The sequence below is a fragment of the Nycticebus coucang genome, chromosome 2, assembly GCF_027406575.1.
Source record: "Nycticebus coucang isolate mNycCou1 chromosome 2, mNycCou1.pri, whole genome shotgun sequence".
In the NCBI taxonomy this organism is placed as follows: domain Eukaryota; kingdom Metazoa; phylum Chordata; class Mammalia; order Primates; family Lorisidae; genus Nycticebus; species Nycticebus coucang.
The window spans coordinates 9,114,408-9,141,130 of record NC_069781.1 but is presented as its reverse complement, the minus strand read 5'-3'; the positions used below and the strand labels follow the sequence as shown (position 1 = coordinate 9,141,130).

General features: G+C 47.0%; 1 protein-coding gene across 4 annotated transcripts; it reads right to left on the bottom strand.

Moving 5' to 3' along the window:
* Window positions 1-207: 207 nt before the first annotated feature.
* On the bottom strand, window positions 208-26,690 carry GOLGA2 (golgin A2). 4 transcript variants are annotated; one of them, XM_053560705.1, is made up of 27 exons: window positions 26,518-26,690; window positions 24,976-25,095; window positions 23,878-23,958; window positions 18,324-18,641; window positions 17,716-17,759; window positions 17,533-17,596; window positions 17,058-17,117; window positions 16,801-16,881; window positions 15,424-15,462; window positions 15,159-15,221; window positions 14,977-15,070; window positions 14,776-14,882; window positions 10,984-11,042; window positions 10,522-10,663; window positions 9,766-9,855; window positions 9,554-9,661; window positions 9,257-9,344; window positions 8,286-8,623; window positions 7,948-8,061; window positions 7,192-7,437; window positions 7,031-7,106; window positions 6,647-6,846; window positions 6,402-6,515; window positions 6,213-6,315; window positions 5,981-6,087; window positions 5,754-5,910; window positions 208-5,677 (listed from the first exon to the last, which is right to left on the bottom strand). In XM_053560705.1, the coding sequence occupies exons 1-27, from the start codon at window positions 26,563-26,565 to the stop codon at window positions 5,463-5,465; spliced, it is 3,276 nt and encodes a 1,091-aa protein (XP_053416680.1). In that variant the 5' UTR covers window positions 26,566-26,690; the 3' UTR covers window positions 208-5,462. The 4 variants fall into 4 exon arrangements, with proteins under 4 accessions (XP_053416680.1, XP_053416690.1, XP_053416700.1 ...); XM_053560715.1 differs by lacking the exon at window positions 16,801-16,881 and having other exon boundaries at window positions 26,518-26,680; XM_053560725.1 differs by lacking the exon at window positions 23,878-23,958 and having other exon boundaries at window positions 26,518-26,680.
* Between the last annotated feature and the right edge of the window lie 33 nt (window positions 26,691-26,723).

The following is a 26,723-nucleotide window of genomic DNA, read 5'->3' as shown; positions in this document are numbered from 1 at the left end:
TGTTAGATCAGGCTCCTGTTTCCCATACCCACTGTGGCAGTGCCCCTGGAATCTTCTAGGCTTCACCAAGCAGTGCCCCAGTGACTGGCCTGGAAGGTCCCCAAAGTCCCCACTCTGGGGCTCTGAACAACCAGAAGCCTGCCCTCTGCTGCCTGTTCAGTGGCACAGACCCCAGGACCCAGTGACAGAAAAAGGAACACAGAGCGATATGGCTAAATCCATTTATTCCGAAATAAGAAGTGAGATAAACAGGAGCCGCATCACCAGGCTGCCACAACCACCTCCCCGTAGCCTTCCTCTCTACTATGATATCAATAAATAAGTTTCCCAGCCCCAAATAATTATTAGAAACTCCTCCCCATTTTTTTAAAGGTCATCATAGTTCCAGACCCCTTCCCCATCTGCCAGCTCCAACCTCCAGTATGACACAGGGAGCGGCCCCCAGATATACAAAATATTACACAGATACAATATATACAGGCCTATGTCCTGGCCAGGCTGAGTTAGGCCCAGCCCAGCAAAGCTGGACAGGGCGCTGCCCCACTGTCCTGCCCCAAATCCCTCTTAGAGAAGACAGATGCCCCTGAGGGAAGGACTGCTTTGGGGTAGGAGGCACCAAGGAGCCCTTTCTTGTCCCCAGAGGCAGCTTCCTTAAAAAAAAGAAAATAAATTTATAAGCCTCTGGCTTTGATTTCTCTACAGCAAAATAATTTAAAAAGTTTTTTTTTCAATCCATCTAAGAACAGAAATAACCCAATTTTTTTTTTTAGTCCAGCTAAGGTCACCTGGAAATAATCCAAAAATAATTTTTTTTTTTTAAAAAGTCATCTTAGCTTTAGCTCTCCTGCCCATTTGCCAGCGCTAAGCTCCGGTATGATACAGGGGTGGCCCTACCCCCGATATACAAAATATTACATAGATACAATATATACAGGCCTGTGTCCTGGCCAGGCTATGTCAGCCCCAGTGGAGCAAAGCTGGACAGGGCTGTGCCCTGCTGTCCTGCTCCAAGTCCCTCTGAGAAAGGATAGATGCCCCTGAGGGAAAGATTGCTAAGGGAGGAAAAGGAGACAAGGAGGCTATCTGGGAGCCCTTGCTTGTTCCCAGAAATAGCCTTCTTAGAAAAAATAAATTATGAGGCTACCTCATTTTTCTATAACAAAATATTTTTACCCTCCAATTTTTTAAAAGGGAAATAAGTATTTTTTTCTATTTTTGTTATATAAATTTTTCTCTCCCACCCTTAATTTTTTTTTTTAGCCAGCTATGATGGGAAATAATCTAAACATTTTTTTAATGTAGCTAAGGAATGTAATTTTTTTCCTTATCCTACTAAGGGAAATAATCTAATTTTTAAATCCAGTTTAGCAGGAATAGAAAGAAAAAAAATTTTTTTTTTTTTTAGCTAATAAGAAAAATAATCTAAATTTATTTTTAAATCCAACCTAGAAAGGACATAATTATTTTCTTCTTTTACCTTCCTTTTTTTTTTTTTTTTTTTTTTGAGACAGAGTCTCAGTATGTTGCCCTCGATAGAGTACTATGGTGTCACAGTTCACAGCAACCTCAAACTCTTGAGCTTAAGCGATTCTTTGCCTGAGCCTCTCAAGTGGCTGGACTATAGGCACCCGCCACAATGCCTGGCTATTTTTTTATTGTAGTTGCCATTGTTGTTTGGCAGGCCCAGGCCAGGTTCGAACCCACAAGCCCTGGTGTATGTGGCCGGTGACCTAGCTGCTGAACTATAGGCGCCAAGCCACCATTTTTGGTTTCTTCCTATTTTTTCTCCCCCACCCCTAAATTTTTTACACAGTTAAGAAGGAAAAAAATTGGATTATTTCCAGTCGTAGCTAGATTTTTAAAAACTTTATTTTTCTTTTTAAGAGGATAAAAAATGATTGGCTCATAATCCTATATAATTCCTTTCTTAACTGGTTAAAAAAGTTTTAGATTATTTGTCTTCATAGGTAGATAAAATAAATTTGGATTACTTTCCCTCATTGGTAGATAAAAAAATTTTAGATCATTCAGCCAAAAGGGAAATAATCTAAATTTTTTTTATTGTCCATCAGAGAAAGGAAATAATCTAAAAACATTTTTTCTCCAGCTAATAAGAGAAAAAATCCAATTTATTTCATCTAGCTAAAAGAAATAATTTAATTTTTTAAATTCAACTATGAAAGTGTATAATCCAATTTTTTTTATCCTGCTAAGAAGGAAAATAATTTTTTTAATCCAGCTAAAAATGGAAATAACCCAAAATTTGGTTTTGGTTTTCTTTTTTTTTTTTTTTTTGAGACAGAGCCTCAAGCTGTTGCCCTGGGTAGAGCTGGGTAGAGTGCCATAGCATCACAGCTCACAGCAACCTCCAATTCCTGGGCTCAAGTGATTCTCCTGCCTCTGCCTCCCAAGTAGCTGGGACTACAGGCGCCCGCCACAACTCCCGGCTACTTTTTGGTTGCAGCCATCATTGTTGTTTGGTGGGCCCAGGCTGGATTGGAACCTGCCAGCTCAGGTGTATGTGGCTGGTGCCTTAGCAGCTTGAGCCACAGGCACCAAGCCTGGTTTTGTTTTTCAAATTTTTTCTTCCTCCCCACCCAAATTTCCTCATTTTATAATCCAGCTGAGAAAGGAAATATTTTTTCTTTCTTAAAAAGTTTATTTCTGGGGCGGCGCCTGTGGCTCAGTGAGTAGGGCGCTGGCCCCATATGCCGAGGGTGGCGGGTTCAAACCCAGCCCCAGCCAAACTGCAACAAAAAAATAGCTGGGCGTTGTGGCGGGCGCCTGTAGTCCCAGCTACTCGGGAGGCTGAGGCGAGAGAATCGCGGAAGCCCAAGAGTTAGAGGTTGCTGTGAGCCGTGTGACGCCACGGCACTCTACCCGAGGGTGGTACAGTGAGACTCTATCTCTACAAAAAAAAAAAAAAAAAAATAGTTTAATAAATAAAAAAAAAAAAAAAAAGTTTATTTCTGGCCGGGCGTTGTGGCGGTAGCCTGTAGTCCCAGCTACTCGGGAGGCTGAGGCAAGAGAAGCACTTAGGCCCAGGAGCTGGAGGTTGCTGTGAGCTGTGTGAGGCCATGGCCCTCTACCTAGGGCCATAAAGTGAGACTCTGTTTCTACAAAAAACAAAAAAAAGTTTATTTCTGGGCGGCACCTGTGGCTCTGTGGGTAGGGCGCTGGCCCCATATACTGAGGGTGGTGTGTTCAAATCTGGCCCCGTCAAACTGCAAAAAAAAAAAAAAAAAAAATAGCCAGGCGTTGTGGCAAGCGCCGTAGTACCAGCTACTCAGGAGGCTGAGGTAAGAGAATCGCCTAAGCCCAGGATTTGGAGGTTGTTGTGAGCTGTGCAATGCCACAGCACTCTACCAAGGGCGATAAAGAGAGATTCTTTACAAAAAAAAAAAAATTTTTTTCTTCACCACCCCTAAGTTATTATTATTTTTTTAAACCCCTGAATTGTTTTTAATCCAGCTGGGGGAGATAAGATTTTTTGTTTTTTGTTCTATTTCTTTTCCTCCTGCCTCCAAAAATTTTTAATCTAGCTATGATGATAAATAATCTAAAAAAATTTTTTAAATCTACCTCAACAGGGATGTAATCCAAATTTATTTTTTATCCTAAGAGAAATAAACTTTTTTTTACTCTGGTTAAACAGGAATATAATCAAAAAAATTTTTTCCTATCTAGCTAAGAAGGAAAATAATCTAAATTTTTTTAAATGTAAGGAAATAATCCAATTTTAAAAATCCAACTAAGAAAAGAAATAATGTAAATTTATTTTTAAAATCAACTAAGAGGCCAGGACAAGTGGCTCATGCCTGAAATCCTAGTACTCTCAGAGGCTAAGGCAGGAGGATCCCTTGAACTCAGGAGTTTGAGACCAGCTTTAGCAAAAGCAAGACCCTGTCTCTACTAAAAATAGAAAAAATGAAATGGGTGTTGTGGCAGGCACCTGTAGTCCCAGCTCAGGAGGCTGAGGTAGGAGGACCACTTGACCCAGGAGTTTGAGGTTGCTGTGGGCTAGGCTGACACCAAGGCACTCTAACTCTGCCTCAAAAAAAAAATAAAAAAGCCAGCTAAGAAGGAAAATATACTTTTTTATATTATTTTCTCTCCCTTTAAAATATTTTTTTAAAATATTTTATCCAGTTAAGAAGGGAAATAATCAAAATTTATTTTTAAATCCGGCTAAGATAGGAAACAAATTTTGGGTTTTTCTTTTTTTCTCCCACTCCTCATTTTTAAAATCCAGTTATGATGGGAAATGAATTTGTTTTTTATCCTGCTATGATCATAAATAATCTAAAAAAGTTTTTAATCTATCTAAGCAGGGATGTAACACAATTTTTTTTTTATCCTGCTAAGGAAAATAATCTAAATCTTTTTTTACTCTAGTTAAGCAGGAATATAATCCAAAAAGTATTTTTCATCCGGCTAAGAGAAAAAAAAATTCTAAAAAAAAATTTTTTTAATCTAAGGAAAAATCTAATTTTTTAATCCAACTAAGGAAAATAATCTCAATTTATTTTTATAGAAAACCTAATCAAGCATTGTGGCAAGTGCCAGTAATCCCAGCTATTGAGGAGGCTGAGGCAGGTAATAAGATCACCTGAGCCCAAGAGATTGAGGTTGCTGTGAGCTGTGATGATGCCACAGCACTCTCCCCGGTGGGCAACAGAGTGAGATTTTTGTCTCAAAAATAAATAAATAAATAAAATAATAATTATTATTATTCTTATTTTTAAATCCAACTAAGGAAAATAATTTTTATTTCTACTCTTTTTTCCCCCCCACATCCCTTAATTTCTCTTACCCACTTAAGAAGAAAAATAGTCGAAAAAAAAAAAAATTTTTTTTTTTTTCCAAACAGTCTCACTTTGTCGCCCTCAGTAGAGTACTGTGGTGTCATAGCTCATATCAACCTCAAACTCTTATTATTTTTATTTTCTTTTTTTGCAGTTTTTGGCCAGGGGTGGGTTTGAACCCACCACACCTGGCATATGGGCCCTATTCCTTTGAGCCACAGGCGCCACCCACAACCTCAAACTCTTGGCTACAAGTTATCCTCTTACCTCAACCTCCCAAATAATTGCGACTATAGGCGCTCACCACAATGCCCAGCTAGTTTTAGAGATGGGGGTCTTGCTCTTGCTCAGGCTGGTCTCAAACTTGTGAGCTCAGGCAATCCACCACCTTGGCCTCCCAGAGTGCTAGGATTACAGGCATGAGCTACCGTGCCTGGCTCTAAATTTTTTTTAATATTGCAAGGTCGCCTGAAAATAATAAAAAAAATACTGAGATTTAGTCCTGGTCTACATGACAAAAGGTCTGCATCGGCTTATCTTCCCACATCAGACAGGGGTCTTATCTTGCTAATCTAAGGAGAAAGGGGTGACTGGGAGTGACAGAGATGGCATGGTGGCAGCGCCACTCCTCCACGCCTTGCTGACGCTATAAGATTTTTAGACAACCAGGATCTTCAAAGTGTTGTTTTCACCAGCACGGTAAAATAAGGGGAGGCAGGTGTTGCTGCCCAAGCCTGGGCGTTCCTGCGGGTTCTGGATTTCACGCAACAGTTGCATGATCTGCTGAGTAGTGGGGTCCTCAGGTGGAGACCCCTCCCTGGCCTCTCCTCGTGCAGGCTCCATGTTGTCACTGAGGTTCACCTCATAAAAATCTTTTGGAGAGAGGAGCAGGGCTCTGAGTCACCAGCAGCCTTCTCCTGCCCCACCCTGCCCAAGGGCTCTACTCACCACTCTGCTTGTTGGTAGCTCCAAGCTCCTGGGGGGCTGCGGGCTTTGAAGTGGGCTCCTCAGCAGGGCTCTGGGTAGCTGCCAGGAATTTGCCATGCCACTCGTTGCGCTGGCTCACAAGTTGTACCACTAGCTCCTGCAGCTCCAGTAATTTCACCTGGAGTGAGAGGTGTTCAGCACATGCGCACACCCACCCACCCTTGCCCATAAAGATACCCAGGCTTTACCTTCATTTCCTCTTTTTCCTGCGCCATCCGGCTCACATACTCCTCATTCTCCTGCTGCCGCTTCTTCAGCGCTAGCCTCTGACATTGGTACAATGTGACGTACTCACCTGCAGAAGGACAGGCTTCAGACACTGGGGCTCCTCTGACCCCTCTGACTCCTGATGGGCTCCTCTGGCCCATTAGGGGCATCACTGGCAGCTCCCCCTGCATGGGCCACTGTCTCCATGCTCACCGATGGTGTCTGTCTCTCCAGACAGCTGGATGCAGCGATGTTCCAGTCCCTCCACCTGTTCCTTCAGGTCCGCCTTCTCCTGCATGACCTTCATAAAGTGGTTCTGGTGCCAAAATAATGGGATCAGGTCTGGGCAGCAACCTGCCTGCCCCTTCCCTTCTTGGCCCACGTCAGGAGAGACTCCCTCACCTCAAGTTTCTCCATGTCCACCTGTAGAGCCCGATGGATTTCCCCAGACACAAAGTCACCCCCAATTTCACAGGCTGAGGCTGTGTCTTCCAGCTTCTTCTGGGCTGGGACCAGCTGGTGAACAGGAAGAGGTGGGTGTCAAGAGAAATTAGAGGGCAGAGAAACCAAGAGCATGAGGGTCTCTGGGAGGACCACAGTGGGGGCAAGAATGGTGGGACAGAGAAGGGCTGGGAAGTCGTGTTTACCATGGCTTCTTTGCTATCTAGGTCCTCCGAGATGCTCAGCATGGGCCTACAGGCCTCCTCATCTGTTGCTTCCTCTTCCTCCTCCACTCCCTTCTCCTCTGCTCCTTCATTCTCAGGTGTCTCTGTCTTCATTGCTGCCTCCTTCTCTGCTCCCTCTTTCACCAGACCCTCCTTCTGTCCACCCTTGTCCAGCATATCTCCTATTGGGGACAGCAAGAGGGGTCCTCAGACAACCCAACAAGAGAAGTAGAGTGGGTCCATGTTCCTCATGTGTGATCTGGGCTAGCCCCACCACCCGCTATAACCACCAGCTATCTGTCCTAGAGGTCCCCTGTCCTTGCCTTGCCCACGGCTCCCTCCTCGTCATGGAACAATCTCACTTACCCTTCCCAGGATCAGCCATTAGGCTCAGCTGGGCCTGCAGCTGCTGGTTCTGCTGTCTGGCGGCTTCTAGGCGCTCCTAAGTGGCCAGAAAAGAGCATGAGAAGCACAGAGGCTGTCATGTCCTCCCACTCAGGGGGCCCAGCCCTTAGCAAATCCCTCACCTGGGTCTCCTGCAATTCGTGGAGGGCCACCTCGGCTGCCACTGCACCCTGAGCTTTCTCTTGTTGCAGCTGCTCCATGGCCTGGGTCTGCTGTAGGAGCTCCCTGTGCAGTGACTCCTTCTCTGACATCAGCTGCTGATAGGTGTTCGCATGCTGCTGATAGGCGGCCATGTACTGATGCAGGTAGATCAGATACTGATCTCTCTCCTGCTGCAGACTCTTCGCCTCTTCATTCTTCAGTTCCACCTGCAGGAAGACCCTGGACGTGAGTGGAGGTGGTGGCCTACTTCCAGACTCTCCTGCCTCAGCTTCCTGAGTAGCTGGGACTATAGGCATGGACCACCACACCTGGCTAATTTTTCAAATTTTTGTAGATTAGGTCTTGCTACATTGCCCATGCTGTTCTTAAATTCCTGGCTTCAAGCAATCCACCTGCCTCAGTCTCCCAAAGTGCTGGAATGACAGGGGTAAGCCACTGTGGCCAGCCAGATGTTAAGTATTTGAAAACAACCAGTGGAGCGAAGACCAGAATCCAGTCTAAATCCAAGGAGCCACTCTCTTCATACCACTGTGTTTTTTCCTAGGATTAGGGGTGCTCAGTACCTCTAGCTGGGATGATCATGTCCAGACCGGGCTACCCAGGGAGTGATCAGTCACAGACCTGTTCTACAGGCCTCTGAGGTCTCCTCTCAGTCTAGAGCTGCCTCTGCCCTGGCCCGGCACCGCCCCTCCCTTCTCAGATGGAGCAGTGGTTACCGTCTCTTTCATCTCTCCTAGCTCTTCCTGTAGTTGGCCCAGCTTCTTAGCCAGCTCCTTCTTCACATGCTGCTCGGACTGTAGTGCATTGGAAATTTCCATATTGTCATTGCTCTGGACAGAGAAAAGTAATCAGCAGCTGGAGACTCCAGAACTTGATGCTCACCTCCCAAGGTGCAGGGATGGGTGGAGACAGGTTGGAAACTCCCCACACACACACTCGAGTGGGACTCTAGTACCATTTCACATGAGCTCTATCCCACCCAGTTTTACAGGTGGGAAATCAAAGTCCCAGAGGGCCAGTGAGGAGGGCAGGCTAGTCAGGCGAGGCCACACACCAGCTTGATGAAGCCATCCTGTAGCTCCGCCAGCTGGTTCTTGAGCTCAAGGTTCTGGGAAACGGCAATGCTGATGGTGGCACGGTCATTCTGCATGGTCTCCAGAATCTTCTTGCGCTCTTCCGCCTGGTCACCCCAGATTTCGGCTTCCTGCTCCAGCTCCCGTAGCCGCTGCCCCTGCTCCAGGTTCAGGCGAATCAAACCCTCGTTGTCTTGCACCTGGTCACGCAGCTGTCCTGCCAGGCTTTCCAGCTGCTTTTGCAAATGCTCAGCTTCAGCTTGCAGTCGCTGTTCCACCTCTGAGGGCCCAGCAGGGGGCATTGGGGATGGAGCTTCAGCTGAGGAAGAGGAGTATGGTTAAGGGCCTCTGGATTCTTTTTTTTTTTTTTTTCCTGAGACAGAGTCTCACTGTTGCTCTCGGTAGAGTGCCGTGCTGTCACAGGTCACAGCAACCTTGGGCTTAAGCGATTCTTTTGTCTCAGCCTCCTAAGTAGCTGGAACTACAGGCGTGCGCCACAACGCCTGGCTATTTTTTGGTTACAGTTGTTATGCCTGAGCTGGGTTCAAACCCGCCAGCCTTGGTGTATGTGGCTGGTGCCGTAACCACTGTGCTACGGGTGCTGAGCCACAAAATACCCTCTTTATGGTCTATAGCTCCTCACCACAAATCTTGGCTTCCTGGATAAGCATTCCTCACATTCCTATGATGGTCACTCTTTCAAGCCACTTTCAAATAGAGTTTTTACATTATTGTGCTGAAGACAACTGTGGATGGGTTACAATGGGCATTCTCCCTCTGCAAATGTGGACACAGAATCTCAAGAGAGACACAAGACTTGCTACTTCCTAGCACAGACCTCTTTCCCTTTGCCCCAAAGCTCTGCTATTTTTCTACCTACTGAGGGCATTCCAAGCTACCCTATAGTGCTCTGACACAATCCTCCTCCCGGGTCCCCTGAACCCCAGCTTACCTGTCTGGTTCCTCAGTTCAGCCAAGCTGATCTCTAGCTCCTGCACCTGAGTCAGACTCTGCTCCTTCTCCTCCTTCAATATTCGCATCTGCCCAGAGCACAGGGGAAAGAACCACAGAGAGACGGGCTGGTAGAAGGACAGACCAAAATCTCCCTCTCTACTCTACCTCTATAAACCCAAAACACATGCCCACCTCTGCCTGTGCTCCCCCAACAAGCCATGCAAGTCCCATTTTACAGATTCCCAAGAAGATCAAGAGACTGATCTCAGATGGGGGCTGCCGGGTCAGGTCTCACCTTCTCTGACATTTGCTGCATCTTCTCCTGCCACATGGCATTATCTCCTTTCAGAGTCTCTAAATAATGGTCCCTGTCCATCTGTAGTCCTTTCATCAGCTCAGTAAGCTGCAAGAATGGACTCAGAAATTAAGAGGGGCTGTCACTTGTTACTTGTTCCAGGCCACCTGTAGTCACCATCCTTCCACACCCTTCCCTCTGCAAAGCCTCACCTCAGCCACACGTTTCTCCAGCTTTGCCCGCTCCTCCAAGGCCTGTTGTAATTGCTGGTTGCTATTAAGGGCTTCAGATGGGCTAGTGAACTAGATGGTTAAAAATGAGGTCAGATCTGGGGAGCGCAAGCTATTCCACACAGTGCTTCCCTGAGGGCTGGAAGTGGCCTCAGCGTACAACTCAGGGTCAATAAAGATCTCTGCCTTGTATTACTACTGTTTAATAACAAAATGTTGGCTTAGGCTCCAGGAGGAAGTTAAGAGATTCATGGACTAGCCATATGATGTAATCTATAAAATGATGGTTTTCAATCAGGATACTCCCCCCCCCCAAAAAAAAACCCCTTTGTTTTAAAGCCCCTGAGATTCTTAGTTGGGCGCTGTGGCGGGCACCCGTAGTCCCAGCTATTAGGGAGGCTGAAGCAAGAGTATTGCTTGAGCCCAAGAGTTTGTGGTTGCTGTGAGCTATGATGCCACAGCACTCTACCAAGGGTAACAAAGTGAGACTCTATCTCAAAAAAAATAAAAATAAATTAAAGTAAATAAAGCCCCTGAAACTCTGATTCCATAGGTCTAGACTGGACCCCAACTTGTGGGTTTGAGGCAATTTCTGGAGGATTCTATAGCAAGGCCACAACAAAGATCCAAATTTTTTAACTCCTGACTAGACACCACCTCCTCACCCTGACATGATGCCTAGAATGTGGCCCCAGCTGGATGGGGCCTGGACCACTCCCCAGGGCTGCAGCCTCTGACCTGCAGCAGCAGGAGCTCAGACAAGTCCAGTTTCTTTTGTAGTTCCTCAAACTGCTGCTGCAGGACCACCTTCTCAGACTCCAGGAAGCGAAGCTTCTCTTGCTGTTCTGACTTCACCTGCTTCAGGTCCTCATTGTTTATGCTGTGGCAGAGGCACAGAAGAAAGTAATGAACAAAGAACAGAAAAAAAAAATCACTTCACTGATCAACCCACACTCCTTGCCATACAAAGAACTGTTACACTGGAAGGGACCCCAGGAATTAAGAACCACAAATGGCAGTCTACAGGGAGGACCTGAGGCTGTATCATGAACCAGTGGCACAGCTGGGACTAGAGCGTGGTTCTGCCCATGTCCAAACTTGTACGACCATCTACTATGCTCACCTGTATCCTTCCCACCTCCCACAACACCACCTACATTATGGGCCCCCAGACCACCCACCCACCTTCCCCCCTCCTACTTATTCTTGCACAACTCCAGCTTGAGGGCATCTCTCTCTTTGGTTAATTCCTTGTTGATCTGCAAATACGGAAAGGTTGAACCAGAACTTGGCAGGCAGAAGATGTAGCTGGCACAGTAATAACAAAAGCTACAGTAACACCTCCTAGCCCTGAGTGACACTTGACTCTTCTTTTTTTTTGAGACAGAGTCTCACTCTATTGCCTAGACTGGAGTGCCCTGGTGTCAGCCTAGCTCACAGCAACTCCTGGGCTTAAATAATCCTCCTCCCTCAGGCTCCTAAGTAGCTGGGACTACAGGTGCACAGATACCCACCAAGACACAGGCTAATAAACTTGACATATTTTCCAGGCATTTCTAAGCCAGTGATTCCACTTGATTTTAACAGACTAAATAAGAGTGAAAGACAAGGGAAAGAGATCAAGTTTATGGCTGGCTAACAGAGGCCCAAAGGTATCAGATAATATTTCTTTCTTTCTTTTTTTTTTTTTGAGACAGAGTCTCAAGCTGTTGCCCTGGGTAGAATGTCGTGGTGTCACAGCTCACAGCAATCTCCAACTCTTGGGCTTAAGCAATTCTCTTGCCTCAACCTCCCAAGTAGCTGGGATTACAGGCACCCACCACAACGCCTGGCTATTTTTTTTGTTTTGGTTGTAGTTGTCATTGTCGTTTGGCAGGCCTGGGCTGGATTCGAACCCGCCAGCTCTGGTGTATGTGGCTGGTGCCTTAGCCGCTTGAGCTACAGGCGCAGAGCCGATAACAGATAATATTTCTGTTGCTATCACCAGTATTATCACCAATGTTCAAACCCTGGTGCACCCCCAAACACCAAGCTGACAACCTCATTCATCCTCACAACCACCATGAGAGACAGTTACTATTATTATTATTTTTTTTTAAGATTAGTCAAATGCAGTAGTGAGAAGGGGGAAAGAGCAGAACAAGGAGTTCAATCTGTAACTGTGAACAACCAAGTGAGATAACTCACTACCTTCGGACTAGCCGACAGTTACTATTATCACCATATGGGGTTCTCTGGGGGGCTTTTTAAAATGACTTTTATGGTACATCTTACAATGGTATATGTGAAACTTAGTAAATGTAGAATGTAAATGTCTTTTTTTTTTTTGGCCAGGGCTGGGTTTGAACCCACCACTTCTGGCATATGGGGCCAGCGCCCTACTCCTTTGAGCCACAGGCACCGCCCAGAATGTAAATGTCTTAACACAGTAACTAAGAAAATGCCAGGAAGGGGGCGGCGCCTGTGGCTCAAGGAGTAGGGCGCCGGAGGTGGTGGGTTCAATTCCAGTCCCGGCCAAATACCACAAAAAAAAAAAAATGCCAGGAAGGCTATGTTAACCAGTGTGATGAAAATGTGTCAAACAGCAGCGGTGCCTGTGGCTCAAGGAGTAGGGCACTGGTCCCATATGCCGGAGGTGGTGGGTTCAAACCTAGTCCCGGCCAAAAACCAAAAAGAAAAAAAAAAAGAAAATGTGTCAAACGGTCTATAAAACCAGTGTATGGTGCCCCATGATCGCATTAATGTACACAGCTATGATTTAATAATAAAAAAAAGACTTATCAGGCGGCGCCTGTGGCTTGAGGAGTAGGGCGCCGGTCCCATATGCCAGAGGTGGCGGGTTCAAACCCAGCCCCGGCCAAAAAAAAAAAAGACTTATTATATCAAGATATTTTATTTTAATTTCTAGTTTGTTGAAAGTTTTGTTGTTGTTGTTTTTTGAGACAGAGCCTCAAGCTGTCACCCTGGGTAGAGTGCTGTGGCATCATAGCTCACAGCAACCTCCAACTCCTGGGCTCAAGCGATTCCCCTGCCTCCGCCTCCCAAGTAGCTGGGACTACAGGCACCCGCCATTAACGCCCGGCTATTTTCTGGTTGCAGCTGTCATTGTTGTTTGGCGGGACCGGGCTGGATTGAACCCACAAGCTCAGGTGTAGTAGCTGGCGCCCTAGCCACTTGATCCACAGGCGCTGAGCCTGTTGAAAGTTTTTATCATGAAAAGGTATTGAATTTTATAAAACATTTTTTCTGCATCCTTTGCAATGATCCTGTGATTTTTTAAATATTTTTTGTTAATATATCACATTAACTAAGTTTCATATGTTGAAATAGTCTTAAGTTTCAAGAACAAATCCCAGGCCAGGCACGGTAGCTCATGCCTATAATCTTAGCACTCTTGGAGGCCAAGGCAGGTGAATTGCCTGAGCTTAGGAGTTCAAGACCAATCTGAGCAAGAGCAAGACCCCATCTATAAAAATAGCTGGGCATTGTGTCGGGTGCCTGTAGTCCCAGCTACTTGGGAAGCCAAGGCAAGAGAATAACCTGTACCCAAGAGTTTGAGGTTGCTGTGAGCTATGACACCATGGCACTCTACCGAAGGTGACAAAAGAAAACTCTATCTCATAAAAAAAAAAAGAAAAATCCACTTGACTATGCTGTGTGATGCTTTCAATGTGCTACTATATTCCATTTTGTAAGAGAAAAACAGAGTATTAGAGGTTAATGCTCACCTGAGGTCACTTAGAGAGGGGTTTTACCCAGGTCTATCTAATTCTCTAAGCCCACTTTTTCCCTGGGGGTGGGGGTATGCAGATATGAAGAGGGAAATTAATCTTTTGTTTGATTTTGATAGTATATTCACACAGTCCAAAACTTAGAAAGTACAGAAATGAAATGTCTCCAGCCACCCTGTTCCTCTCTCAATTATTTTATGAATCCTAAATGTTATAAATAGTACACACAAGCACATTCCCTCTCTACCTATAAACTGTTAACATACTAGGGTGGCACCTGTGGCTCAGTCAGTAAGGCGCCGGCCCCATATACCGAGGGTGGCAGGTTCAAACCCGGCCCCGGCCAAACTGCAACCAAAAAAATAGCCGGGCGTTGTGGCAGGCGCCTGTAGTCCCAGCTACTCGGGAGGCTGAGGCAAGAGAATCGCTTAAGCCCAGGAGTTGGAGGTTGCTGTGAGCTGTGTGAGGCCACGGCACTCTACCGAGGGCCATAAAGTGAGACTCTGTCTCTACAAAAAAAAAAAAAAAAAGTAACATACTAAAGATATTCTTCTGCACCTTCATAGCCCAAGTACAGTATACCCTCTCCTAGCACTTGGTCAAGGCCACCTGCAGTCAAGGGCAAGGCAGGGCAGGAACTCAGCATGCAGCTCTGCATCTGGTGTTCTCCCTACAGCACTCTCTATCTCACACATGGTAGCTGACTCATCCTCAAGCAACTACTTCCCAATCATCCCCTCTTTATGTTTGTTTGTTTGTTTTCCCCGAGACAGAGTCTCACTCTGTCAGTCAGGCTAGAGTGCTATGGCCTCTTAACTCACAGCAATCTCAAACTCCTGGGCTCAAGTGATCCTCTTGCCTCAGCCTCCCAAGTAGCTGGGACTATAGGCACCCACTACAATGCGTGGCTAGTTTTTCTATTTCTAGTAGAGATGGGGTCTTGCTCTTGCTCAGGCTGGTCTTGAACTCCTGAGCTTAACAGTGCTAGGATTACAGATGTGAGCCCCCACACCCGGCCACCCTTTATTATTTTAGAGATGACATCTCACTATGTTCCCTAGGCTAGCCTCAAGCTCCTGACCTCAAGTGGTCTTCCCACCTCAGCCTTCCAGTAGCTGGGACTACAGGCGCACATTACTGCACACCCCAGGCCGCTTCCGACAATCACATCAAAAGCAGCAAGAAATGGCCCATGCTGCACTCTGGCAGTGGGACACTCCAGGATCTTCAGGCTAACCCCCACTTGGGAAATTGGGCTCACCTTTTCCATCTGCTTCTGCTTGGTGGAAACAGCAGACAGAGTCCTCTCCAGCTCTCCTACACGCTGCCGGGAAGACTGTAGGCGATTGGCAAGATCCTCAGACTCTCCTAGAATGAAAGAAGTCAAGATGGAGCCCTAAGGTCTCTCATGAAGGCCTGCCAAGGCGCCAGGTTAAAGGGTGAAGGGTCCCCAGATTCCCACCTTCTTTCTGCCTGACTGCCTGCTGAGTATGCACCAGTGCTGAATGAAGATCTGACTTCTCAGACACCAGGATCCCTATGGTCTGAATGTGAACCTTTGAGAGAAAAGCCAAACAAGTGCTCAAAGAGTGGGAAAGAAACATTCTCTAAACAACAGGAGTGGGTACTATCCAGTGCACTCACCTGCAGTTGTTCCCGCAGGGCCCCCTGTTCTTTCATAAACTTTTGCTGATATTCTTTTCTCTCCTAGAGGAAAAAGATAGAGATGGAATAGCTGAGGATATACCCCCAGTATACCACCAATGCCCCAAGGCAGACCCGCCCATGAGAGCAGACTGTCAGGGACCGTGCAGGGGAATGGGGGTTGGACCCAGGGTGTGAGTCTGGGCCGGGAGTCCTCCCCCAAATCCATCAGCTACATCATAAGCAAACAAAGAAACCACATTACTTTTTCTAGCTGATCCGTAAGTTCTTGGTTCTTCTCTTGCTGTAGAGAGAATCAAAGGCACGTGACTCAGGTTGTCCCCCTTGACTCTATTCCCCACACAAAGAAGAGGTAAGCAGGGGCCAGGAAGGGATTATGAAGGCAAAGTTCCTAACCCTCTGGTGACATGAAATGACAAAACTTTCCTCAAACTCCCAAGGTCAGAGAATTTCTGTCTTTGGTGGTCTTTGCTCATAGCTATAAAACTGCAAGCCTGGATCTGGATGGTAATATAAACCACTAGTCAGGGGTCCTCAAACTTTTTAAACAGGGGGCCAGTTCACTGTCCCTCAGATCGTTGGAGGGCCGGACTATAGTTAAAAAAGAAACTATGAACAAATTCCTATGCACACTGCACATATCTTATTTTGAAGTAAAAAAACAAAACAGGAACAAATACAATCACACTGCCTCATGTGGCCCATGGGCCACAGTATAAGGACCCCTGCTTGATGGTATCCCCCTCCTGTCCTCTAGGGACATTTCTTTCCCTCTCATTCTAGAAATGGAGTTTGAGAAAAGAAAGACTACCCTTCTGCCAGCTTGTGATTTAGGAGGGTACATTCACTCAACACATACCACATATTTACTGAGCACAGACTACAGGCCACCTACTACTTTTTTTTTTTTTGTAGAAACTGAGTCTTGCTTTATCAACCTCGGTAGAGTGCTGTGGCGTCACACTGCTCACAGCAACCTCCAACTCCTGGGTTTTTAGGTGATTCTCTTGCCTCAGCCTGTAAGTAGCTAGGACTACAGGCGCCTGCCACAAAGCCTGGCTATTTTTTTTGTTGTTGTTGCCATTTGGCCACGGCCAGGTTTGAACCCGCCACCCTCAGTATATGGGGCTGACGCCCTACCCACCGAGCCACAGGCGCCGTCCGCCAGCTACTACTCTTAATCACGGGGATACAGGAATGAAAAGGACAGATAGATCCCTTTACCCTGTCGTTTACACTCTAGTGGGCCTGGAAATCTTTGATTTTCAGAGCTAAAAGAGACCTTTGCTACCCTCTAATTTTACCTCCTCAGGAAACTCAAGCCCAGGAGGAGAGGTGACTGATCTAAAATCAAAGACAGAGCAACAGAGGGCCTCTGACAAATTAAGCTAGTGCTTCCCTAAGAGGTAACAACCCTAGGGCTTGTGTTGTAAGGACTCAAGCAGGGGCATCTGGAGAAGACTAGGCAAAGAGCCATGCCGCATGCTCTGTGCTCAGGGCCCCCCCAGCACCCATTCTCCCTTGGCACCAGGGGACCCCAGCTTCTTTCTTCACAGCCCCAAGGGAAAAGTGGAGCCCTGGATGGGCAGCATGGCATCAGGGGACCCCACTGGACTCTTACCAATTCCTCTACTTTGCTACTGAGTTGTTTGTTTGTTAGATAGCTGGAGTCCAGGGCTACCGCTAGCTCGTGGTACCGGCTCTGAGGCGCATGCAGAGAGCAGTTGGAGGAAGGTTGCAGGGAGAGGTAGAGAGAGTAATCATTAGGGTTAGGGATCTATGGGCTGTCTCAACTGCCAGAGGGGCACTCAGCCCTCACTGTGGGAGGCCAGGGGGCTGGCCTGCAGGGTCACTGGGCCACAGTTCAGGGCCACTTACCTCCAAATCCTTCAGGTTAATGGATGATGAAAGGCCTGTTCCATTGACATAGGATGTAGACTAAAAGAAGACGAGGGTCTACTCAGAGATGCTGTCTCCTCACCGCTAAGCCCTCAGGCTTCCTTCCTTCCCAATCAACTGGCAATATTTTCTTTTCTGGTTAACTTGGACCCCTCCTCTCATAATCCCTTCGTACCAACTTCTCAGCATTCTTATCTCTCCATCATCCCTCCCCTCCTGAGCAGCTCTGGGCTTCCATAGCAGGATAAATGATGTCTTGTGGTCCAACTCCTTCATCGGCACAGCTCCAATGGAGAAGGCTCAGAGAAGAAGTGACTTGCCCAATGTTACCCAGCAAGTTGGCTGGTCTCAGGATCTTTTCTCTCTCTCTCTTATGAAGCCCTGCCTCCGTTTCCTTCTGTCATACCTTCCTTCCCCCTTCTTCCCCCCTCCTGGGCCCTAATTTCTGGGGTACCTCAGACACAAGACTATTGATATGTTGAGAAAGCTGTCGCAGGCTCTCAGTCGATGAGAAAGTCCTAGGGATGGAGACACAGGGATCAGAGGTGCAGGTGGCTCAATGGGAAAGAGGGTCCCGGGTAGTGGCCTGCCCTGACTCCCTCATCTAGAGACTACTGCCCTGATAGAAGACACTCACTCGATTTCATCCATAAGATGAGAGATTTCATCAGCATCAAGGTTCTGTTTGGGAAGAAACATTATGAGTGTCATTCAATTTCCAGTAAGAATCACACAGGGTGGGGTGAGCCAAGCTCATCCCAACAATCTTTATCTCCCCAAACCCTGAGACAAAGCCTAGTCTTAGCTTCCCTTATCCCAGTCCCTAGAGAAGATGCCTGGCTCTAGAACCAAGTTCCCTGTGAAAGAAGAGAATCCATTGGCTTGGTGCCCGTGGCTCAGCGGCTAGGGCACCAGCCACATATACTAGAGCTGGCAGGTTCAAATACAGCTTGGGCCTACCAAACAACAATGACAACTACAACCAAAAAATAGCTGGGCATTGTGGTGGGCGCCTGTAGTCCCAGCTACTTCGGAGGCTGAGGCAAGAGAATCACTTAAGCCCAAGAGTTTGAAAGGTTGCTATGAACTGTGATGCCACAGTACTCTACTGAGGGCGACATAATGAGACTCTGTCTCAAAAAATAAAATAAAAAAAAAGAGATTCCACGGTGGGTCCAGTCCTTAGGGAAAGAGAGTGGGGCGAGTACATAGGCAGGCAAGGGTAAAGAGGGATGAGGCACAAACCTCAGGTGACTCCATGCTAGTGCAACCAGCATCAGTGGAAGGGACGCTAGGTGACATGGTATCACCATATGGTGGCGCATCGGAGGAAGGGATACCGTCAGGTGGCAAGGTGTCTTCAGCAGATGGTGGTGTATTAGAGGAAGGGACAGCGTCAAGTGACACAGTGTCATCAGCAGACAGTGGTGCATCAGGGAAAGGAACACCATAAGGTGACACGGTGTCATCAGGAGATGGTGGCACATCAAGGGAAGGGACACTGCCAGGTGACACAGTGTCATCAGCAGACGGTGGTACAGGGGCATCACAGTCTTTGGGAGCCTGTCACAGAATAGAATGGGGGTTAGGGAACCATGCAGGACAGAAAGCACCTTGCTGCTGTGGACACAGGGATACAGAGCAGGTAGGACAGGTGATGCTGCAGTCAAGAGTGACAGTCACGCATGCTGGGAGCCCCTGGGAGGTGTGGACACAACCTGACCAAGCCTTGGGCCACTCGGCAGCATTTCTGGCAGTTAAAGCACAAAGCAGGGGCTGTACAACCTCCTCCACTAACACATGAGGATCTTGTTCTCCCTGGAGCTCAGCAGAAGAAAGCACCAGGCTCTACCTGCAGCAGCCACCACAGGCAAGAGGAAGATGTGACAAAGTCAGGGGAATGAGAGGCACCGTGCTTCCAGGAAGCCGGTTTGTGCTGCAGTATGACCCTCACCTGGGCCCGTTGGGCAGGAGGGTGGTGAGTGTGGTCAGGGTAGCTGGCTGCCTCTCCCTTCCCTTGTTCTCCTGTCTTCCCTTCCTCCTCCTCTCCCCCAACCATGGGCTATATTTCTGATTCAAGACTTTCAGGAAAAAAAAAAACTTGCCCAAATAGAAGCCTCTCCCTGCCCTCTGGAGGTAAAATGAGAATAAACTCCTACCTCAACCTCTTAGCTCCAGAAATACCTACCTGCCCAAGAGACCACATAATAAACCAGTGGTAAGATGTTTGCCCTATGACCCTCGGCAACCTGAAGGTCATGAGGCTCTTTCCTGGAATAGCACTTAGGGCATACCATTTAGGACTTGGAGTCAACCTCATCCCCACTGGACTCACCTGCTTGACTAGAGCCCCATCCATCCTTTCTCAGGCCTAATTTTTAGTCCAACTCTCTGTATAAAAGACCAGATGGGCAGAGAATGGAAAAGATGGCTGAACAGCTGGAGCTTGATAGCTCCCAAGTGCAAGGGAGGCAAGGCCTGGTCAGGGAAACCAGGTCTGGGAAGGAAGTGGTGGCCCTTTTCTCCCGGGAAAGGGCTGCCTATTCTCTGAACCCTTCTGCCTTGACCTCTGAAAACCACATCTACTTCACTCCTCAGAGCAAGTGCTGCGGAGACTGGGGGAACTGGGGATGAGCCAAGCTGTCTTTGCATCTCAGCAAGCATACTGTGACCATGGCCCCAGAACCTAGTGTTGCCTTGACAATGTCTACAACTCATTCTAATAGGTAAGAGCAAGGGAATCAGCAGCTGGCCAGGCATGAGACTTTAGGGGAGGCTGACACTCCTAGCCATGGATCCTGCAGGCTCTGGGTCCCTCCTGGCATCTTGGGTTCCCATTGATCTCTAGGATTAGACACAGGAATACTTGGGAAGGGGGGGGGGGATTATTTTTCTTTTCTTTTTTTTTTTGGAGACAGAGTCTCACTTGGTCATCCTTAGTAGAGTGCCGTGGTGTCTTTGCTCACAGAAACCTCAAACTCTTGGGTTCAAGTGATCCTCTTGCCTCAGTCTCCCAAGTAGCTGGGACTACAGGCGCCCACCACCATGCCCAGCTATTTTTTAGAGACAGGGTCTCACTCTGGCTCAGGCTGGTCTCAAACCTGTGAGCTCAGGCAATCCACCCACCTCAGCCTCCCAAGTGCTGGGATTACAGGCATGAGCCACCAGGCCCAGCCAGGAATTATTTTCCTGAGAACTTTTTTTTTTTTTTTTTTGTAGAGACAGAGTCTCACCTTATCGCCCTCGGTAGAGTGCCGTGGCGTCACACAGCTCACAGCAACCTCCAAATCCTTGGGTTTAGGCGATTCTCTTGACTCAGCCTCCCAAGTAGCTGGGACTACAGGCGCCCGCCACAACGCCCAGCTATTGTTTTGTTGCAGTTTGGCCAGGGCTGGCTTTGAACCCGCCACCCTCGGCATACGGGGCCGGCGCCCTACCCGCTGAGCCACAGGCGCCGCCTCCTGGGAACTTTTTAAGAAATACTGCATTACTATTTTGTGAGCAACCAAGTTAATTCATAATTTTAAACCTTGCAGCTAAGACTGGAGGGTTTTTTTGTTTTTTTGAGACAGAGACTCAAGCTGTCATCCTGGGTAGAGTGCTGTGGCATCACAGCTCACGGCAACCTCAAACTTTTGGGCTTAAGCGATTGTCTTGCCTCAGCCTCCCAAGTAGCTGGGACTACAGGCACCCACCACAACACCGGGCTATTTTTTGTTGTTGTTGTTGCCATTGTTGTTTTAACTGGCCAGGGCTGGATTCGAACCTGCCAGCCTTGGTGTATGTGGCTGGTGCCCTACCCACTGAGCTACAGGCACTGCCCAAGACTGGAGTTTAAAACAAAATCCTGCTCTGCTCAAAATGTCTCATCCCATTAAACATTTTTTTCTCTTTCCATTATTCCCCATTTCTGGAAATGTTACCAGCTTTACTCAGGATACTGCAATCATAGGCCTGTACTCCTGGAGTAGGAAAATTATGTGAGAAGTAGTTATCAACCTAAAAGGTTAAAAAACAGTAAGAAGGGTGGCACCTGTGGCTCAAGGAGTAGGGTGCCGGCCCATATGCCAGAGGTGGCCGGTTCAAACCTAGCCCCAGCCAAAAACTGCAAAAAAAAAAAAAAAAACAGCAAGAAAAGGCCCGGTCACGGGCAGCGCCTGTGGCTCAGTCAGTAAGGCGCCGGCCCCATATACCTATATACCGAGGGTGGCGGGTTCAAACCCAGCCCCGGCTGAACTGCAACCAAAAAAAAAAAAAAAATAGCCGGGCGTTGTGGCAGGCGCCCCAGCTACTCAGGAGGCTGAGGCAAGAGAATCGCTTAAGCCCAGGAGTTGGAAGTTGCTATGAGCTGTGTGAGGCCACGGCACTCTATCGAGGGCCATAAAGTGAGACTATCTCTACAAAAAAAAAAAAAAAAAAAGAAAAATTAGGTTCAGCACCGTAGCTCCGTGACTAGCCACATGCACTGGGGCTGGTGGGTTTGAACCTGGCCCGGGCATGCTAAAATTGAAAAATTAAGGCTCGGCGCCTCTGGCTCAAGCAGCTAAGGCACTAGCCACATACACCTGAGCTGGCAGGTTCGAATCCAGCCCAGGCCCACCAAACAATGATGGCTGCAACCAAAAAATAGCTGGGGCGTTGTGGCAGGCGCCTGTAGTCCCAGCTACTTGGGAGGCAGAGGCAGGAGAATCGCTTGAGCCCAGAAGTTGGAGGTTGCTGTAGAGCTGTGATGCCACAGCACTCTACCCAGGACAACAGCTTGAGGCTCTGTCTCAAAAAAAAAAAGAATTGAAAAATTAAGGCTGGGTATGGTGGCTCACGCCTGTAATCATAGCACTCTGGGAGGCCGAGGCGGGTGGATAGCTTGAGCTCACGAGTTCAAGACCAGCCTGAGCAAAAGCGAGACTCTGTCTCCACTAAAAATAGAAAAACTGAGGCAAGAGGAGCCTAAGAGTTAGAGGTTGCTGTGAGCTATGAAGCCACAGCACTCTATCCAGGGTGATAGGTTGAGCCTGTCTCAAAAAAAAAAATTGAAAAATTAGCCAAGTAATGTGGCAGGCACTTATAGTTCTAGCTACTTGGGAAGATTAGGCAGGAGGATTAAATCCAGGATTTGAAGTTGCTGTGAGCTAGGCTGACATCACAGCACTCTAGCCTAGGCAACAGAATGAGACTCTGTCTTTAAAAAAAGAAAAATAAGAGCGGCACCTTTGACTCAAAGGAGTAGGGCACTGGCCCCATATGCCAGAGGTGGTAGGTTCAAACCCAGCCCCGGCCAAAAACTGCAAAAAATAAATAAATAAATAAATAAATAAATAAAACAACCAGTAAGAAAGGAATATAGGAATATGGTCCTTCATTTCCAGACAAGAGGGACTTGGGCCGCACAGGATATTAAAGCATTAGAACAGACTAATGATTTTCTGATAAGGAAATGGAAGTCCTCTATTCCCTAACTGTTGATACCATTGGCAGAGCAAAAGCCACATACGTGTACATGGTCCCAGGACTCCAGTCTTGGGCTCCCTCCTCCATGACACTCAAGTGTCTCCTCTGAGCCAGCAAGGTGAGTCACAGCACCTAGACAGACCTGACTCACGGGGTAAGCAGCTGTGATAACTAAACTAAAAGACCTTCTACCATGCCCAGGCTGTCTCTCCCATGCCCACCTCCCATAGGAACTGGTTCTATTTCAAGCCCTGCTCCTCTGGCTTGGCAGAGGGCCCAGGGCAAGCTAGGCATGGAGGAAGCACCAACATCACACATGGAGGAGGTGGTCTCCTAGTGTACCCTGATGTACCCTGATGCCCTGCCCCTCCCACCAGTTCCCTAGGTCCCTGAAAGGTGCTAGCTATAACCTCACCACTCCCTCTGCCTTCCCTACTTTCTATATGGATTAATGTTACCCACCTTTAATCCTCAAACTGGCCTCAAATGTCATGTCCTCCAGCCTCAAGTCCATTCGAAACCAACCTCCTCCTACAGTTCAGCATTTGAAATGTTCCTATGTTCTCCCTTGCTTCTTTCCAAGGATTCTGCCTCCCTCCATGTGCTTGTCCATTTTCTCCACTGGTTAGCAAAGTGCCTTTGTTATCAAGAGCTCAGTGAATATGGCTAAGTGTCCATTTGATTTTTAAAAGAGATTAGGGGTAGAATGTCCTAGTCATTCATCTGTCTGGTTAACGTCGTATCATTTACAGTTAGTTCCTCTGAAAAAATAACTTTAATTCTTACAACTATCACATGAACTCACTTTTTCTTAACTTTATGTTCCCTATTCTCAAACCAAAATGAATTTAAAAAATCACATAATTTGGGTGGCTCCTGTGGCTCAAAGGGGTAGGGCGCCAGCCCCATATGCCGGAGGTGGCGGGTTCAAACCCAGCCCTGGCCAAACACTGCAAAAAAAAAAAAAAAAAATCACATAATTCTACATGGGCTACTGGTTTTGGGGAAACAGAGATGTGCCCAGAGAGCCAAACCTAAAGGTTTGCTGAATTCTTTTAATCTCTCTAGTCTACTAGTACCATTCAAAAGCCCAAATCCCACACATCTGCTCTGACAATGATTCCAAATTACCTTTAATCTTTAAGGTGTGTCCCACCTTTACAAAACGACAAATGACATGGGGGAAGGGGAAAAAAACCCAATCAGCCAAGCAGGTGAAGAAGCAGACAAGGGATTAATGACAGCAACATAAAATAGGCCAGAGGCAAAGTATCCCCCAAACCAGAGAAGCCTCAGGAACATGCACAGCTGAGAGAGAGCAAGCCAGAGAGGGGTCTCGGCATTGCCTCACCTTCCACTTGTCCAATGGGGGGAGCGCTACCCCATTGGAATGGTTAAGGTCGGACACCAGCACCTTCAGAATGTCCTGAATCTATAGGAGGTGAAAAAGGAAAGAGAGAGAGGCAAGAAAGTCAGGAAGAAGAGGTAGGTTCAGGGAAGTGAAATGCTGAAGAAGAGCAGAGGAGACCAATACCATGGCCTGCACCATTCTTCCAAAGAGCCAAGTGCTGCTTTGCCAGAGGCAGAAACAAATAAATGGAAAAGTCCATGCAGTCTCACAGAGGAGTCACCTACTCGATGCAGCTCTTAATGCACTCCTTGGGTCCTTTTTTCAGGCCCAGATGCAAAGGAAGTCTGGTAGGACTTTAGACCAGTGGTTCTCAACCTTCCTAATGCCATGAACCTTTAATGCAATTAAAGGGGTTGCAACTAACAGATTGAGAACCATCTCTTTAGACCCTCACTCCATTTTATTTTTTATTTTTTTCCCACCATACACTGGTTTTATATACCATTTGACAAATTTTCATCACACTGGTTAACATAGCTCACCTCCATTTTAGAAACCAGCCTTCCCCATAGGGTTTTGCTTGAACAAAGGGGTCTATAGCTAAAAAGTAAGTTTGAAAGACACTGATCTAATCCAACAATATCAATATACAGAGAGGTCCAGGGGAAGAAGAGATTTTTCTGAGAGGCTGGGGATAAGAAAAATCAAATAGCAACTACCATTTATGGAATGTTTACGCTATACCATGCCTGTACTGAGAATTAATATAAAAACAGCAACCAAAAACCTCATTTAAATTTCTGTAAGTATGTCTTATTGTTATAATATTTCAACACATTTTATCCAATATAAAAGAGAATATAAAATGTCAACAAAAAAAAAATTCTGTAAGTATAAGTAAAACAATATTACCCCTATTTTACACATGTGAAAAGAGAAGCCCCAATTTGCCCTAAATCATATCCCTAGCAGTGGGAAAGGTAGGATTCAAACACAGAACTCTTACCCAGTACCCAACACTTTTTCCACAATCTTAACCAGTTCTCCTTACTTCTCCTAAGCCCCCTATCCCCAAGGGCCTGGCAAACCATGACTCACATCTTCAGGTGAGTGGCAATCATCAGAAGTAGCTGACTCAGAGCTACCATCATTTTTTACTTTCTTCTTCTTCTTTGTATAAGAAGATGGCAGATTGTGCTTCCGCTGAAATTCTAGCAACTGTGGAAAGGAAAAGCAGTAATATGCATGAGAATTATAAGCCCATATGATTACATCCTACTTTGTGTGGGGGGGTCTTTTTTGTTTTGTTTTGTTTTTACAAAATATATTGTGTACAATGTCTGATTTAATGCCACCAACAACCAAACGATTATAACAATCACTTAGTGACTAAAACAGACTGTTAACATGGCTTTTTTAAAAAAGGCAATAATGCGATTTAAATTCAGTCTTCCAACTCTAAGCTCTGGGGTTTTGCCATGAATCTGCAGGGTGGGGCAAAACCAAAGGAGGCATCTAGTAAGCAGGAGCTGTGCACTGTGTGGTTCAGAGTCAGACAGCGGGGCCCTTCTTTATATGCCTGTGAGAGCTACATACCAGTAAGTCTTAAAAATGTAAATCAATGTACCCTAATGGCAGGAGGGTAGTGAAAGCATATCCCTAGTGAATCTGGGAACCTAACAGAAAAAGGACAAGCCAAGCATCATTTCAGAGAAAGATCTATCGTAATCTTACAAATATATGCAAATGTCATCCCTAAGCATATTCATGTTTTTTTCTCTCTCAAGAGAATCAAGCAAAACTGAATCTTTAGAAAGCTGTCCCACAGTAATCCTGTGGCAGTCAGAGAACCTCAGGTTGAGAAGGTAATTTGGGGAAGATTCAAAGCTGTGAAGTTCAGTTTCCCAGGATCTGTTCCACAGAAGAGAAATAGACCTCATTCCAGAGAGCACTGAGTGAATATGAGGTAAAGAGCTCAGTAAAAAAATTTATAGTCTTTCTGGAGAGTAGGAACCTGGGAGAAAAGCAAACTCAACCCACTGCAACCCAGAGATACTGTCAAGGTTTCCAGCTCTACTGGTAAAGTGTAGGCTTTCACACTGCCAATGTTTTAAGTTAAGGGAGTAAGGAGCCTGAAACCTGTCTTAAATTCCATAGTTCTTAGTCCCCTTTCAGTTAGAAATTTGTGACTCGACCAGGGAAACCAGAAATGGAATGAACACTCAAGGTACTGGGTCTTAAGATCAAAGGCCAGGCTCTCGGCAGTAATGACAGCTCCGAGGGGGACTGTCGGCTCCGCGCTGGGGGAGGGGAGCCTAGGGCCGGGATCCAGGTCCTTGAAGACGGGAGCCCACAAAGCTCAGGGAGGGGCAATGTGGGGCAGTGGGAGGCGAGGACTGAATCCAGAACGAGGACCCCTCGGAGTCACCAGTCCAAAGTCACCCAGGGGCAATTGGCGAGGGCAGGGGTTGGGCTACTGAGGGGGCGGGGCTGGCTGAAAAGACTTTGGTGAGAGAAGCCAAGCGGCGCGGTGCGGCTAGCTCTACGTGTCTCAGGAGTGGCACAGACTGTGGCCATAGTCCTACCGTGGGAGGGGGGGCCTCGGACTGGGTCGGGGAGCCGCAACCCGGCGTGTTTTACCTTTTTCCTGGCCGAGGCCAATTTTTGCTGTCGGGTTTCTTCCGACATCCCGTGGGGGGGAGGGGGAGAGCGGGATATACGGGAACTCTTCAAGAGATCCCGGCAACCCCCGCGAAATTACTTCCGCTTGCTACCGCGCAGAAGTGCAACTGAGCCAGAACAGGCGGGACCAGGGCGAGCCTAGGGAAACATAAATGTGGGCGTGG